The sequence below is a fragment of the Caretta caretta genome, chromosome 1 (assembly GCF_965140235.1).
Source record: "Caretta caretta isolate rCarCar2 chromosome 1, rCarCar1.hap1, whole genome shotgun sequence".
NCBI lineage: Eukaryota > Metazoa > Chordata > Testudines > Cheloniidae > Caretta > Caretta caretta.
In genome coordinates, this window is record NC_134206.1 from 14,347,379 (window position 1) to 14,360,919 (window position 13,541).

The window sequence follows — 13,541 nt, forward strand, 5'->3', positions numbered from 1 at the left end:
CAGCTGAGGGAGAGAAGGATGGAAAAGAGAGAAACTGGGCAAAGAAAGAGAGAGAAATGAGGGGTAAAGAACTCAGGTTGAGCTTAAAGGCATTAAAGTGACCAGGAGCATAAGTTCCACTGAAAGTCCTAGCTCACTTAGGGTAAGAAACATTTCCATGCTTTTGATTTTTTTAGACATTAGGGCCAGATCCTCAGTTGATGTAAATCAGCACTGGCAAAAATGGAGCTATGTGTATTTACACCAGCTGATTATCTGGTCCATAAGATGGCATTGAGGGATGTACTGAAAGTTGGGGCCTACTCCAATTGAAAGATTTTTGGAGCAGCTAATCCTGGAATACACAAAGGGAGAGGGAATTCTTGATTTAGCCCTAAGTGGAGCACAGGATCTGGTCCAAGAGGTGTATATAGCTGAACTGCTCAGTAATAGTGACCTTAATGTAATTATATTTAACATTCTTGTGGGGGAATACTGAAGACGCCCACCATAGTCGTATTTAACTCCAGAAATGGGACCTATGCAAAAATGAGGCTGCTTGTTAAACAGAGATTAAAAAGAACAGTCACAAAAGTGAAATGACCAAGCAGCATGGAAAATGTTTAAAGACAACAATTTGCTTGGGGTGGGTTTTGCTCTGAATCCTGTTGGTGGTGTTTCCCCATCGTAACGCCACATTGTTTCTCTTCGTTATTAAAAGACTTTTACTACACTCAGACTCTGTGCTTGGGAGAGGAGAAGTATTGCCTCTTAGAGGCTCCTAGTAGGTGTGGTATATATTTGTCCCAAGTCACTGGATAGGGGCTCAAGCCAGTTTTGCATTATGTTATTGGAATGAAACCCCTCGATATCAAACCAAGCCCTTGCTACTACCAACTCTGACAGGCAGAAGGGGATACAATTAACATGTAAGGCCCTCACCGAGGGGCCCATACAACCAGATACTAATACCTACCCCCATGTGGAACTCATGTCCCTTGTCTAGCGACTGCTACTAAGATGATGGTGCGTCCCTCCATCATAACAAAAGGCCAAGTACAGTTCCACTGTCCTTGATTCACATAATCAGGATAATAACAATTTATTTTGCCTTTCCCAATAACAGAGAAACTGGGGATCCCACAGCAGCCAAAGTGACCATTTGGGCAGCTATGGGCTCATTCTAGGCGGGGTGGGTGTGCCTATGCAAATGAGATCAGCCCCCAAAGTTCTTTTCCACAACTTGCCACAACTCACCACCAGATGTCAGGGTGGAGCTCATCCTGACTCTGCTTACAGAACAGCAAAAAAAAAAAAAAACAACGTTAAGCACATCAGCAGCAGGAAGCCAGCCAAACAGTCAGAGGAGACCCTGGCCAAATGAGCTGCTAAAGGAGTACGCAAGGAAGACAAGGCAGTTGCAGCAATGCTAAATGAATTTTTTCCATCAGTCTTCACTGCAGAGGATATGAGGGAAATCCCCACACTTGAGCCATTCTTTTTGGGTGACAGTCTGAGGAACTGTCCTAGAGTGACATGTCAATAGAGGAGGTTTTGGAACAAATGGATGCATTAAACAAGTAATAAGTCACCAGGATCAGATAGAATTCACCCAAGAGCTCTGAAGGAACTCAGATATGAAATTGCAGAGCTGTTAACTGTAGTATGCAACCTATCACTTAAATCAGCTTCTGTACCAGGTGACTGGAGGATAGCTAATATGACACCAATTTTTAAAAAAAGGCTCCAGAGGTGACCCTGGCAGGTACAGGCTAGTAAGCCTAACTTCAATGCCAGGCAAATTGGTTGAAACCATAGTAAAGAACAGAATTATCAGACACCCTTCGATGAATACACTATGTTGGGGGAGAGTCAACATGGTTTTTGTAAAGGGAAATCATGCCTCACTAATCTACTAGAATTCTTTGAGGGTAGCAACAAACATGTAGACAAGTGCGATCCAGTGGATATAGTGTGCTTAGATTTTTCAGAAAGCCTTTGACAAGGCCCATCACCAAAGGCTCTTAAGCAAAGTAAGATGCAATGGGACAAGAGAGAGAAAGTCCTCTCATGGATCAGCAACTGGATAAAAGATAGGAAACAAAAGGTAGGAAAAACTGGTCAATTTTCACAGTGCAAGGTGGTAAACAGCAGGGTCCCCGAAGGATCTGTACTGGGACCAGGGCTGTTCAACATATTCATAAATGATCTGGAAAAAGGGGTAAACAGAGAGGTGGCAAAGTTTGCAGATGATACAAAATTACTGAAGGTTGTTAAGTCTGAAGAAGACTGCGAAGGAGTACAAAGGGATCTCACAAAAGTGGATGAGTGGTCTTTTAACTTAGCTGTTACCACTCAAGAAACAGCTCTTGGAGTTATCCTGAATAGCTTTCTGAAACCAAATACTCACCAACAACCACATACCACACTACAGAACCACTAACCCAGGAACTTATCCTTGCAACAAAGCCCGTTGCCAATTGTGCCCACATATCTATTCAGGGGACACCATCACAGGGCCTAATAACATCAGCCACACTATCAGAGGCTCGTATACCTGCACATCCACCAATGTGATATATGCCATCATGTGCCAGCAATGCCCCTCTGCCATGTACATTGGTCAAACTGGACAGTCTCTACATAAAAGAATAAATGGACACAAATCAGATGTCAAGAATTATAACATTCATAAAACAGTCGGAGAACACTTCAATCTCTCTGGTCACGCAATCACAGACATGAAGGTCGCTATCTTAAAACAAAAAAACTTCAAATCCAGACTCCAGCGAGAAACTGCTGAATTGGAATTCATTTGCAAATTGGATACTATTAATTTAGGCTTAAATAGAGACTGGGAGTGGCTAAGTCATTATGCAAGGCAGCCTATTTCCTCTTGTTTTTTCCTACACCCCCCCCCCCCAGATGTTCTGGTTTAACTTGGATTTAAACTTGGAGAGTGGTCAGTTTGGATGAGCTATTACCAGCAGGAGAGTGAGTTTGTGTGTGTATGGGGGTGGGGGGGATGTGAGAAAACCTGGATTTGTGCTGGAAATGGCCCACCTTAATTATGCACATTGTAGGGAGAATGGTCACTTTGGATGAGCTATTACCAGCAGGATAGTGCGTTTGTGTGTGTGGTTTTTGGGAGGGGGGTGAGGGGGTGAGAGAACCTGGATTTGTGCAGGAAATGGCCCAACTTTATTATCATGCACATTGTGTAAAGAGTTGTCACTTTGGATGGGCTATCACCAGCAGGAGAGTGAATTTGTGTGGGGGGGTGGAGGGTGAGAAAACCTGGATTTTTGCTGGAAATGGCCCACCTGATGATCACTTTAGATAAGCTATTACCAGCAGGACAGTGGGGTGGGAGGAGGTATTTTTTCATATTCTCTGTGTATAAATAAAGTCTGCTGCAGTTTCCACGACATGCATCCGATGAAGTGAGCTGTAGCTCACGAAAGCTCATGCTCAAATAAATTGGTTAGTCTCTAAGGTGCCACAAGTACTCCTTTTCTTTTTGCGAATACAGACTAACACGGCTGTTACTCTGAAACCATCCATTCAGTGTATACGACAGTCAGAGCAGTTAACAGAATGTTAGGAACCATTAGGAAAGGGATAAATAATGACAGTAAACAACATAATGCCACTATATACATCCATGGTACAACCCACACCTTAAATACTGAGTGCAGTTCTGGTTGCCCCATCTCAAAAAACATATATTAGAATTGGAAAAGGTACAGAGGTGGCAAAGTTTGCAGATGATACAAAATTACTGAAGGTTGTTAAGTCTGAAGAAGACTGTGAAGGAGTACAATAAGGAGTACCTCAATAAGGATAAGTGCAGGGTCCTGCACTTAGGACGGAAGAACCCAATGCACAGCTACAGACTAGGGATCGAATGGCTAGGCAGCAGTTCTGCGGAAAAGGACCTAGGGGTGACAGTGGACGAGAAGCTGGATATGAGTCAGCAGTGTGCCCTTGTTGCCAAGAAGGCCAATGGCATTTTGGGATGTATAAGTAGGGGCATAGCGAGCAGATCGAGGGACGTGATCGTTCCCCTCTATTCGACATTGGTGAGGCCTCATCTGGAGTACTGTGTCCAGTTTTGGGCCCCACACTTCAAGAAGGATGTGGATAAATTGGAGAGAGTCCAGCGAAGGGCAACAAAAATGATTAGGGGACTGGAACACATGAGTTATGAGGAGAGGCTGAGGGAGCTGGGATTGTTTAGCCTGCAGAAGAGAAGAATGAGGGGGGATTTGATAGCTGCTTTCAACTACCTGAAAGGGGGTTCCAAAGAGGATGGCTCTAGACTGTTCTCAATGGTAGCAGATGACAGAACGAGGAGTAATGGTCTCAAGTTGCAGTGGGGGAGGTTTAGATTGGATATTCGGAAAAACTTTTTCACTAAGAGGGTGGTGAAACACTGGAATGCGTTACCTAGGGAGGTGGTAGAATCTCCTTCCTTAGAGGTTTTTAAGGTCAGGCTTGACAAAGCCCTGGCTGGGATGATTTAACTGGGAATTGGTCCTGCTTTGAGCAGGGGGTTGGACTAGATGACCTTCTGGGGTCCCTTCCAACCCTGATATTCTATGATTCTATGATTCAGAGAAAGGCAACAAAAATGATTAAGGGTGATCCAGTGGATATGGTGTTTCCGTGTGAGGAGAGATTAAAAACACTGGGACTGTTCAGCTTATAAAAGAGACAACCAAGAAGGGATATGATAGAAGTCTATAAAATCATGACTGGTGTGGAGAAAGTGAATAAGGAAGTATTAGAATCATAGAATATCAGGGTTGGAAGGGACCTCAGGAGGTCATCTAGTCCAACCCCCTGCTCAAAGCAGGACCGATCCCCGACACATAACACAAGAACCAGGGGTCACTCAATGAAATTAACAGGCATCAGGTTAAAACAAACATAAGGAAGTACTTCTTCACAGAACGCACAGTCAGCTTGTGGCACTCATTGCCAGGGGATAGCGTGAAGGCCAAAATTATAACTGGGGTCAAAAAAGAATTAGGTACGTTCATGGCGAATAGGTCCATGAATGGCTATTAGCTATGAATGGTCAACTGTATGCTCTGGGTGTCTGTAAGTCTCTGACTCCCAGATGCTGGTACTGGACCACAGGGGCTTGATCACTTGAAGATTGCCCTGTTCTGTTCGTTCCCTTTGAAACATCTGGCATTGGCCACTGTCGGATGACAGGATACTGGGCTAGATGGACCATTTGTCTGTCCCAGTATGGCTGTTCTTATGTAAAGCCTAACTGTGGGAAAGTGGATGAGAGTTTATAAAGTGTCACAATAAACTATACCAATAAATGGTAATGGGAAAAGGTGCAAAAGGGAGACAGGCATACTGAATTAATCCAATCAAAAAGTCCTACTGATATAACTCAAGGTCTGTGTTAAGGTCATGACTGGTAAACAAGAGAAGTGTGGGATTAGTAATCAATGAAGCAAAATTGCTGTCTCATAAATTAGGCTTAATTGGTAGGCAAAACGCAAGGAGATGGGCTATTCCAGCTGTCACTGCCTTTTTAGGTCCTTAAAAAAAAAAAGATCTTGAGGGAAGCTAATGCAACAATTACTGACTGAAAGAAGGGGAAGGCATGAGCTTGCTGCCATTCTCACCATCTTCTGGGACCCTGGGATCCACCATGACATCCTTGGGCCTTCATTAGCCTGATTTTGAGGTATGTCCTGACCTGATTGGGCCAAGAGCAGGACCCAGATGAATGTCATCACACACACACACACACACACACGTATGCTAGCTCTCCTTTTCCTTCCCCACCTTTTTTCTTCTCTTTCCTATTCTCCTCTTGCCTCTGTTTAAGAATCTGACGACTGTATATCATGTAACATTGGTATAAACCTCTGCGCAATGCCTTAAACAGCCTGCTGCTGGTACAAGTTTGCCAGATCTCAGGGTGACTGATAAAAACTGTGTGCTGTGCCTGTGTTTTTCCAGTAGTCAGTTTGCAAGTAAAACTTAACAGCAGAGACAGAAGTTGCATTTTCTATATTTGTTGTTCTTTTCTTTACCCTTTTGTGTGTGTTTGGCATGTTTTGTCTTCTAGGAAATGGGATTAGACTGCAACAACAGCCCATCTCAACTAACTTGTCTTTCCCGTGAAAAGGCCAGTTATTACCATCTTTAATGCCACCTCAGGTATTAAAACAGGTAAAAACAGGGGGTGGGGAGGTTGTTTGTTTATTTGTTTGAAACTCTCTCTGCAGGGGAACAAGGGATGTTGTTAAAATGAAGGCCTTACTTAATACTTTATATTTCATAGGTTTTAGCTTTTTTCCTTTCTTTTCTGTATCTTTAATAAAAGGTTTAAATGGTTTTAAATGATGTGTTTGCCATGGTACTACGCAGGCTGAGGTCTCTGTATACCAAACCCCAAACCCCGTTAAAAACTGCTTAATGGCAGTTTCTGGGTTGTGTTAACACCTTTGACTCTTTGGGCCCATTTATTCCATCAAAATTAATACAACGGGGCAAATTCAACTGATTTCAATGGAGTTGCATCAGGGATGCCTTTCTCCCTGGATTCATAAGTGTATCCCCCTTGACTCTGACTAAGAGGAAGATTTGTAGATGGTTGAAGGCTTTGTCTGTACTGTCTCCCCAGTCCCCAAGCTCTTTCAGTCATTAACACATTACATGGAAATAACCCAGAAGATTAGGCTTTTTACAACACTAATCCCTCTTAATGAAGTTAGTGCCTTTGGGGGTGCAGTGAATTTACACTTCTCGGCAATGCCCTGTATGTGCCACTCACTGAAAAGCCTTAGAACTGCGGTAGCCCTGGGCCTGCCATAAGACCAGAGGTAATCCAAGTTCAGAAATGGCCTTCCTTGTTTTCAGTCTGGCCATAGCTTTGCTCCAGCCTATTGCTCCTCTTTACTGATCTATGCCAGCTGTCCTCTCTGGTCCATTCCCATTACCCAGCCAGCATGAGCCCAAGAATCTTGACCTCTGCAGCCCATGTGCCTCTGTAGCTCTTCATCTAATTTCAGCTCTTATCTGGAAAGATTTCTTTTCTCTCTTTCCTCCAGCTTTTTCATTTTTTAATCTCCCATTTGTCTCTTCCTGTTCTGGGCTTGGCTGTGTATGGGGGTTTTTTGTATTTTTTCCCAGCCTTCAAATACCTTCAACACTGCTGTTTTGTGTAAATAAATACTGCTGGTGTGTTGTAACACGCAGAAAGTATTTTGTGTGTGAACAACACTGTGCAAAATAAAGTCCCATTGAATTGTTATTGCTGCTGAGAGGATGATTCTGGCTCATTTGCTGGGGGGGAGGAATAGCTTAGTGGTTTGAGCATTGGCCTGCTAACCCTAGTGTTGTGAGTTCAATCCTTGAGGGGGCCATTTAGGGATCCAGGGCAAAAATTGGGGATTGGTCCTGCTTTGAGCAGGGGGTTGGACTAGATGACCTCCTGAGGTCCCTTCCAACCCTGATAGTCTATGATCAGCTGGCTGTATCTCATCTAATCAGCCTTGGCCCTCAGTGACACAGGCACCATACGTGGATTGTGGTTTTTAAATACAGCAAAAAGCATCCTCAGCTCCTTTTCCTAGAATGATCCCATTTCACCTTCTTTGTATTTAATGACTCGTGACTGGCCTGAGGTGACAAATGGGGAGTGAGACCTGAATGGTGCCAGAACTCGGTGTGGTTCAGATCCAGGGTTTTGGCTTAGCCCAGAGACAGCTGCAATGATCTAGAGCAGGGTGGGCAAACTTTTTGGCCCAAGGGCCACATCGGGGTGCAAAACTGTATGGAGGGCCAGATAGGGAAGGCTGTACCTCCCCAAACAGCCTGGCCCCCTACCTGCCCCGTCCCACTTTCCACCCCCTGATTGCCCTCCTCAGACCCTCCGGCCCCCTGCTCCTAGTCCTCTGACCGCCCCCTCCCGGGACCCCCGCCCCTAACTACCCCGGGGGACTATACCCCCTATCTAACCCTCCCTGGTCCCTGCATCCCCCCAGAACCTCCACCCCATCCAACTGCCCCCTGCTCCCTGTCCCCGACTGCCCCCGAGAACCCCTTGCCCCTTATCCACCCCCCGGCCCCAGCCCCGTTACCATGCTGCTCAGAGCAGCATGTCTGGCCCCCGCGCTGCCCTGCATGAGCGCGCAACCTCACCGCCCAGTATGCTGCCCGTGTGGCGGCATGGCTGCAGAGGAGAGGGAACAGCAGGGGAGGGGCTGGACTAGCCTCCCCCGCCGGGAGCTAGGGGCTGGGCAGGATGGTCCTGCAGGTCGGATGTGGCCCACAGGCCGTAGTTTGCCCACCTTTGATCTCGAGTGAGACTTCCTTGAAGCTCCAAGGGTGTCTGCAACTGGAGCTTTGCTGTGTGCCCATCTCTAGTAATTGCATGATTATGGTAATTACACACAAAAAGATAATTTCTTAATCATGTGTAATGAGCACCCTTCAGCTAGCAAGCTATGCACATGCTCATTCCAGCTGTTCACAGGCTTCTAATCCACCTCCTTTTGTACTGACTATGTCCTTAATTACCATAAGCAGCTTCTCTGAGATACTTTGTAATGGTTTGATGACTGGATTTAGTCTAATTTCTTCTTGGCTGTTACCTGACAAACCCTGTCACTACAAATACTGTGTTGTGTTTTATCCCCTTGTGTTGGAATTTACTAACATCCATTCCATTTCCAGTGACGAGAGTCACTATAACGCAGATACCAAAAGCTTAAGGTTTATATTTAGCAAGCTCTGTAGAGCAAAGACCATCTTTCTGTTCTGTGTCTGTATAGCGCAGAGCACCATGGGGTCTTGGTGCATGAATAGGGCTCCTAGATATTACTGCAACACAAATAATAAACAATAGCAATAACTAAGGGTTTCCTCTTTAAAGGTCAAAAGGTCTGAATCCCTTATCACATACACTGGTTTTATACTGGTGTGAAACTATTAACTACATTGGAGTCACTCCAGATTTACATTGGTGTGAGAGGGCAGAGCATCAGGCCCACAACCTTCCAAATCCATATCGAAATATTTGGGACGTTCTTCAATGCTTCATCTTGGGCCACTTTTGAATCAGGTTCCTTCTGGTTTTGTTCCCAGCCCAAGGTAGGGGGTACATTGTTTTTGGGCTCCAGGAATGACTGCCCAGCTCTCTTCCTACCTTGCTAAAAAATAGCTTCCTCAGCTAATTGAATCAGAAAAGAAAAGCAGGCCACCCTGGCCCAGATCCTCAAAGCTCATTAAATGCCTAAATGCTTCTGAGGATCTGGTCCTTTGTGCTTATAGTGATGACTCACTAAAGGTGAAATTCACCCCATGCACAGGGTCAGCCTAAGGCATATACACCACTTAAGTCTGACCTGAAGGCTTAAATGGAGTACAGTAGAGCTCTCAAAATTTTTGCGTTAAAACAACGAAAATTAGGTTTTTGACTGAACAAAGGTTTTCAGGAAAAGTATACGCAAAAAGAAAAGGAGTACTTGTGGCACCTTAGAGACTAACCAATTTATTTGAGCATGAGCTTTCGTGAGCTGATGAAGTGAGCTGTAGCTCACGAAAGCTCATGCTCAAATAAATTGGTTAGTCTCTAAGGTGCCACAAGTCCTCCTTTTCTTTTTGCGAATACAAACTAACACGGCTGTTCCTCTGAAACAGGAAAAGTATCTGATCTTTGCAAAAAGTTGTGATGTTTCAGCAAAGAAAAAAAAAAGACCCCTAAAAGCAGAAAACTTCAGCCAAAACCCTATTTTTTAAATAGAAAAGTCCACTGCAATGTATCAGAAGAGCAGTAGTTCATATGCCTCATGCCCTCATTCATCGCTATGGGTTGGGGTTTCCAACTGGATGCATCTCCCATGATCCCCCAAAGCTATTTGACTCCCATGATGTACTGCAGTATCTCAGCAAGAGGGGACACCGTGGTGCATTATGGAAGATGTAGTCCCACCAGGGTGCCTGGCCAATCGAGGAGAATGGGGGCACGAAACACCTGCACTACCGCTCCCCTGAGGCACCGTGGCAGCATTTCTCAAGTGAAAATTTTGGGTTTTTACTTTTCCACCAAAAAAGTTCACCCTGCTCTAGTGTTTAGGACTTGTGTTGGCCTTGAAAAGCATAAGATGCTCTTGACTGCAAAATAAAGTCCAAGGGATTCTATCTTCCTGTTGAATATTGTATACAGCCTTCTTAATCAAATGCGGGTTTTTAAACATCAGTTAAGAAATTATATGGCATTGATCCTTTGAGGATTACAAAAAGAACTGCTGACACTGGCCATTAGGCTCCTAGGATAAGCCCTAAAATCCAATGTGATACCTGCATGAGTCTGGCTCCCATCAGCCAATATCAGCCACAGTACCTCAGCTGAAATCAGTGGCATTTCACCAGTGTAAGGGAGGGGAGCCTCAGACCCATTGGCTTCCCCTGCTCAACCACATATCAATTCTATCATGATCAAGTAAAATAAATGACGCAGATAGAAGTAACGTTTCAGTGCCTGACGGGCAACAGAAGATCCCAGTCCAAGCAGTTCACCATTTTTATTGTACGCCATAGGACGATACATGTTTCATGCAGGCGCTGTGTTTGTCCCAGCCGCCGCTCAGAATGAAGTGCTTCACTTCATGTAGGTGGGTCCTGGGCTAAGGTACTTGGTTCCTGGTCTGTAGCACCGGTGGCTTTATCGAGGGTCCTGCAAGCAGAAAAAGAGAGTCATTCCACAGCTGCTAGACTGAACCGGTGATCAAAGACCACAGAACATGCCCCCCCGCCCGCCCTCACCAGTTGGTATTGGCCTCGCAGTGAATCACTGCATGGAGTGCATTCATTTATTATAAACCCAATAAATAGTTCCTACGATCACCATATCGACGATGGGCCTGATTCTGCTCTCATTTAGGGACTGATCTAAAGCCCATTGAAGTCAATGGGTGTCTTTCCATATACTTCACTGGGCTTTGGGTCAGGCCCATGCACTGGTTTTACTACACCTGTGCCACTTCATTGACTTCAGCAGACTTGCTCTGGGTTTGGGCACAAACAGGATCAGTCCCAATGGGAAGCCACAAATCGGGGATGAAAAATGTTTGCCAATTGATTATAACCTGCATAGGCAGTCAAAGGGTGTCTCACTGTAAAATTCTACAACAAAGAAGCAGTGTCTTTCCCTCAAAGCGAGCCGTGACTGCCCTGTGACATAAGGGAGCTGGGTGCTATAAATTAAGGGGTGACTTGTCTGCCCTGAGCGTCTTAGGGACTCCTGAAGTGCTCGGATCCTGCCGGGTCATTAAAATGATTGGCTTTACCAAACAGCAGCTGCCTGAATAATACAGGCCAGGGTTTAGGGTAAGCAGATAGCAAATGTGAAAAATCGGGACACTTTCTTTTGGGGGTGGGGAAATGGGGGTATAGTTGCATATGTAAGACAAAGGCCCTAATATTGGAACGGTCCCAATAATATCGGGACTTCTGCTCACCCTACCAGGATTCCACTCTGCCAACACCTTTCATATGTAAATTCAGCAATCCAAGGGAACTGACAGACATGGATGGTGGGTGAAGCTTCCCCTGGGGGCTCGCTCTCTGTCCCCCACTCTGCCCCAGGCCCTTCCCCATCCCCACTCAGCCCCCCCCACTGCTGCTCACTGCATCCCTCCTCACCTCCCCACTCCTCTCAAGGCCCCCCCGCCCACCACTCGCTGCATACCTTCTCACCTCCCCACCCCTGCATGACCCCCCCGACCCGCCACTTCCCTCCTCACCCCCGTCATCCACCAGTCATCATGCTCCCTCCTCACCCCCCTACCCCTGCAAGACCTCCCTGCCCACCACGTCCCTCCTCACTCTTCCAGCCCCACAAGACCCCCACCATCCACCTCTTGTCTTCTTCCCTCCTCACCCTCTATCCCACAAGACACTCCCCGCTCGCTGTGTACCTCCTCACCCCCCAGTCCCCACAGGGGATGGGGTGGAGGAGAGGAGGGATGTGGCGAGCAGCAGCAACCTCTGGAGAGGGGGTGGGTGGAGTGAAGGAGAGGAGAGACAGACTCACAAAGCAGTGGTGGGCGGTGGGGGCCTCGGGGCAGGGTGGAGCAGGGAGGGGAAGAGGCAGAGTGCAGGCAGGGCCACTATGGGCCAAGCATCTGGCAGTGGGTCAGAGGAAGCTTAGCCTCCCCTGGCCTATTATACCCACGGCCCATGATGACAGATCCTGGTTTTTGTTTTTTTTGGGGGGGGGCACTCAGATGTTGGGCATCGGTATTGATTAGCGCTCCACAGGGCGAGCGGGTTGCATAGGAGTCGATGCTGATGTAACCAGCTGAGGCGCTGGGCCCTTGTGCTAAGGAGGACAGTCCATGGGGACCATAGTAGGAGGTGCTACATGCCTGAGGTCAGCGCAGGTAGCAAGTGGAAGCAGGAGGGGAGAGGATCCTGGAATCAGGGAGGATGGTGGGGGAACAAGCTGAGGGAGATCAGGGCAGGAGGCAGATTGGCCCCTGGAGGGGAAAGAAGGAGGTCTGCGGGTTTGGCGTGCAACAGGTGAGAGCTGGAAGGAGAGGATCTATGGGGTCAGGAAGGGCAATGGATGGGATCCATGTTGGTCAGGAAGGAAATGGAAGGGGGATTTCTGGGGCTGGGGAGGAGTATGGGAAGGGAGAGATGCAGTGGGTTGGAAGGGCTCTCTGAGGTCACAGAGGCAGAACGGAGATGCGGGCGGAATCCAGGCCAGATTTTAAATGGCTGCTGGCGGCCATTTGAAATATCTGGGAATTGCGTTGCCCTTTTCAATGAGATTCATACGCAGGCTCTGGCCATATGTACAGACCGATGATAGTTGGGGATTAAAAGGCAGGGTGGATTTTGTGGCCAGCGCCCTGCCCATGTGCGTGTAGGTACAGTAGTGTCTGCCCATCTGATTGAATCCAGTGCAATCCTGGTTTGCAGCCTGTGAGCACAACTTTCCCTGCAAGAGGCTATATGCCAGTTCAGGCTAGAGCCTGGACTGGGAGCTGCTCAGCTAGGGACAATCTCGCTCATGTGTCCAGGGTTTACCTGACCTCCACACTTGCAGCAGGGTGGATTTTTCTGCCGGAACATATTGGCAGGGGGCCTGTGGGCACTTCCCCACCCCACGGAGCAGTCATGGAGCAGGGAGTAAGCTGGTAACACAACTGGCTTTCTGCAGAGGCCAGGGGTGCGCGGTGAGAGAGCTGAGAGCTGGCCATAACTTGGAAGGGGGGGACCCCAAGAAGGAGGTGAGCCCAACACTTAAGGACAGTGGAGTCAGTGGGAGTGTCAGGCCTACGGCAGCGCCCCACCTGGACCAGTCAGGTTAGGGCGCTGCACTGAGTGCCTTGGGGCATATTTACACTGCATCTAGGAGTCAGCCTCCCAGCCTGGGTCCACAGACTCCTGTTAATGTGCTAAAAATAGCTGTGTAGACACAGTGGCTTATGCTGGGGCTCTGAAGCCAAGGGTGGGGTTCAGAGCCTGAGCTCCAGCCCAAGGTGCACCATCAAAACAATGTCTACACAGCGATT

The 13,541-nt window shown here is 47.1% G+C and overlaps 1 protein-coding gene and 1 long non-coding RNA gene across 5 annotated transcripts in view; one reads left to right on the forward strand and one right to left on the reverse strand.

Moving 5' to 3' along the window:
* Positions 1 to 6,097: 6,097 nt before the first annotated feature.
* The window catches only part of LOC125632241 (uncharacterized), a 30,816-nt gene continuing 23,372 nt past the window's right edge, over positions 6,098 to 13,541 (forward strand). The window contains exon 1 of the long non-coding RNA XR_012667333.1: positions 6,098 to 6,183. This is a non-coding gene — a long non-coding RNA (uncharacterized LOC125632241). The remainder of the gene's footprint in view (positions 6,184 to 13,541) is intronic.
* Positions 10,485 to 13,541, reverse strand: part of MAP6 (microtubule associated protein 6) — a 79,380-nt gene continuing 76,323 nt past the window's right edge. For all 4 annotated transcript variants that reach the window (XR_007355222.2, XM_048839980.2, XM_048839989.2 and 1 more), the window contains one exon: positions 10,485 to 10,693. Coding sequence is in view for 3 of the 4 variants with exons in the window: in XM_048839980.2 (XP_048695937.1) it covers positions 10,624 to 10,693 (70 nt within the window). In the remaining variant the exon portion in view is untranslated. The remainder of the gene's footprint in view (positions 10,694 to 13,541) is intronic.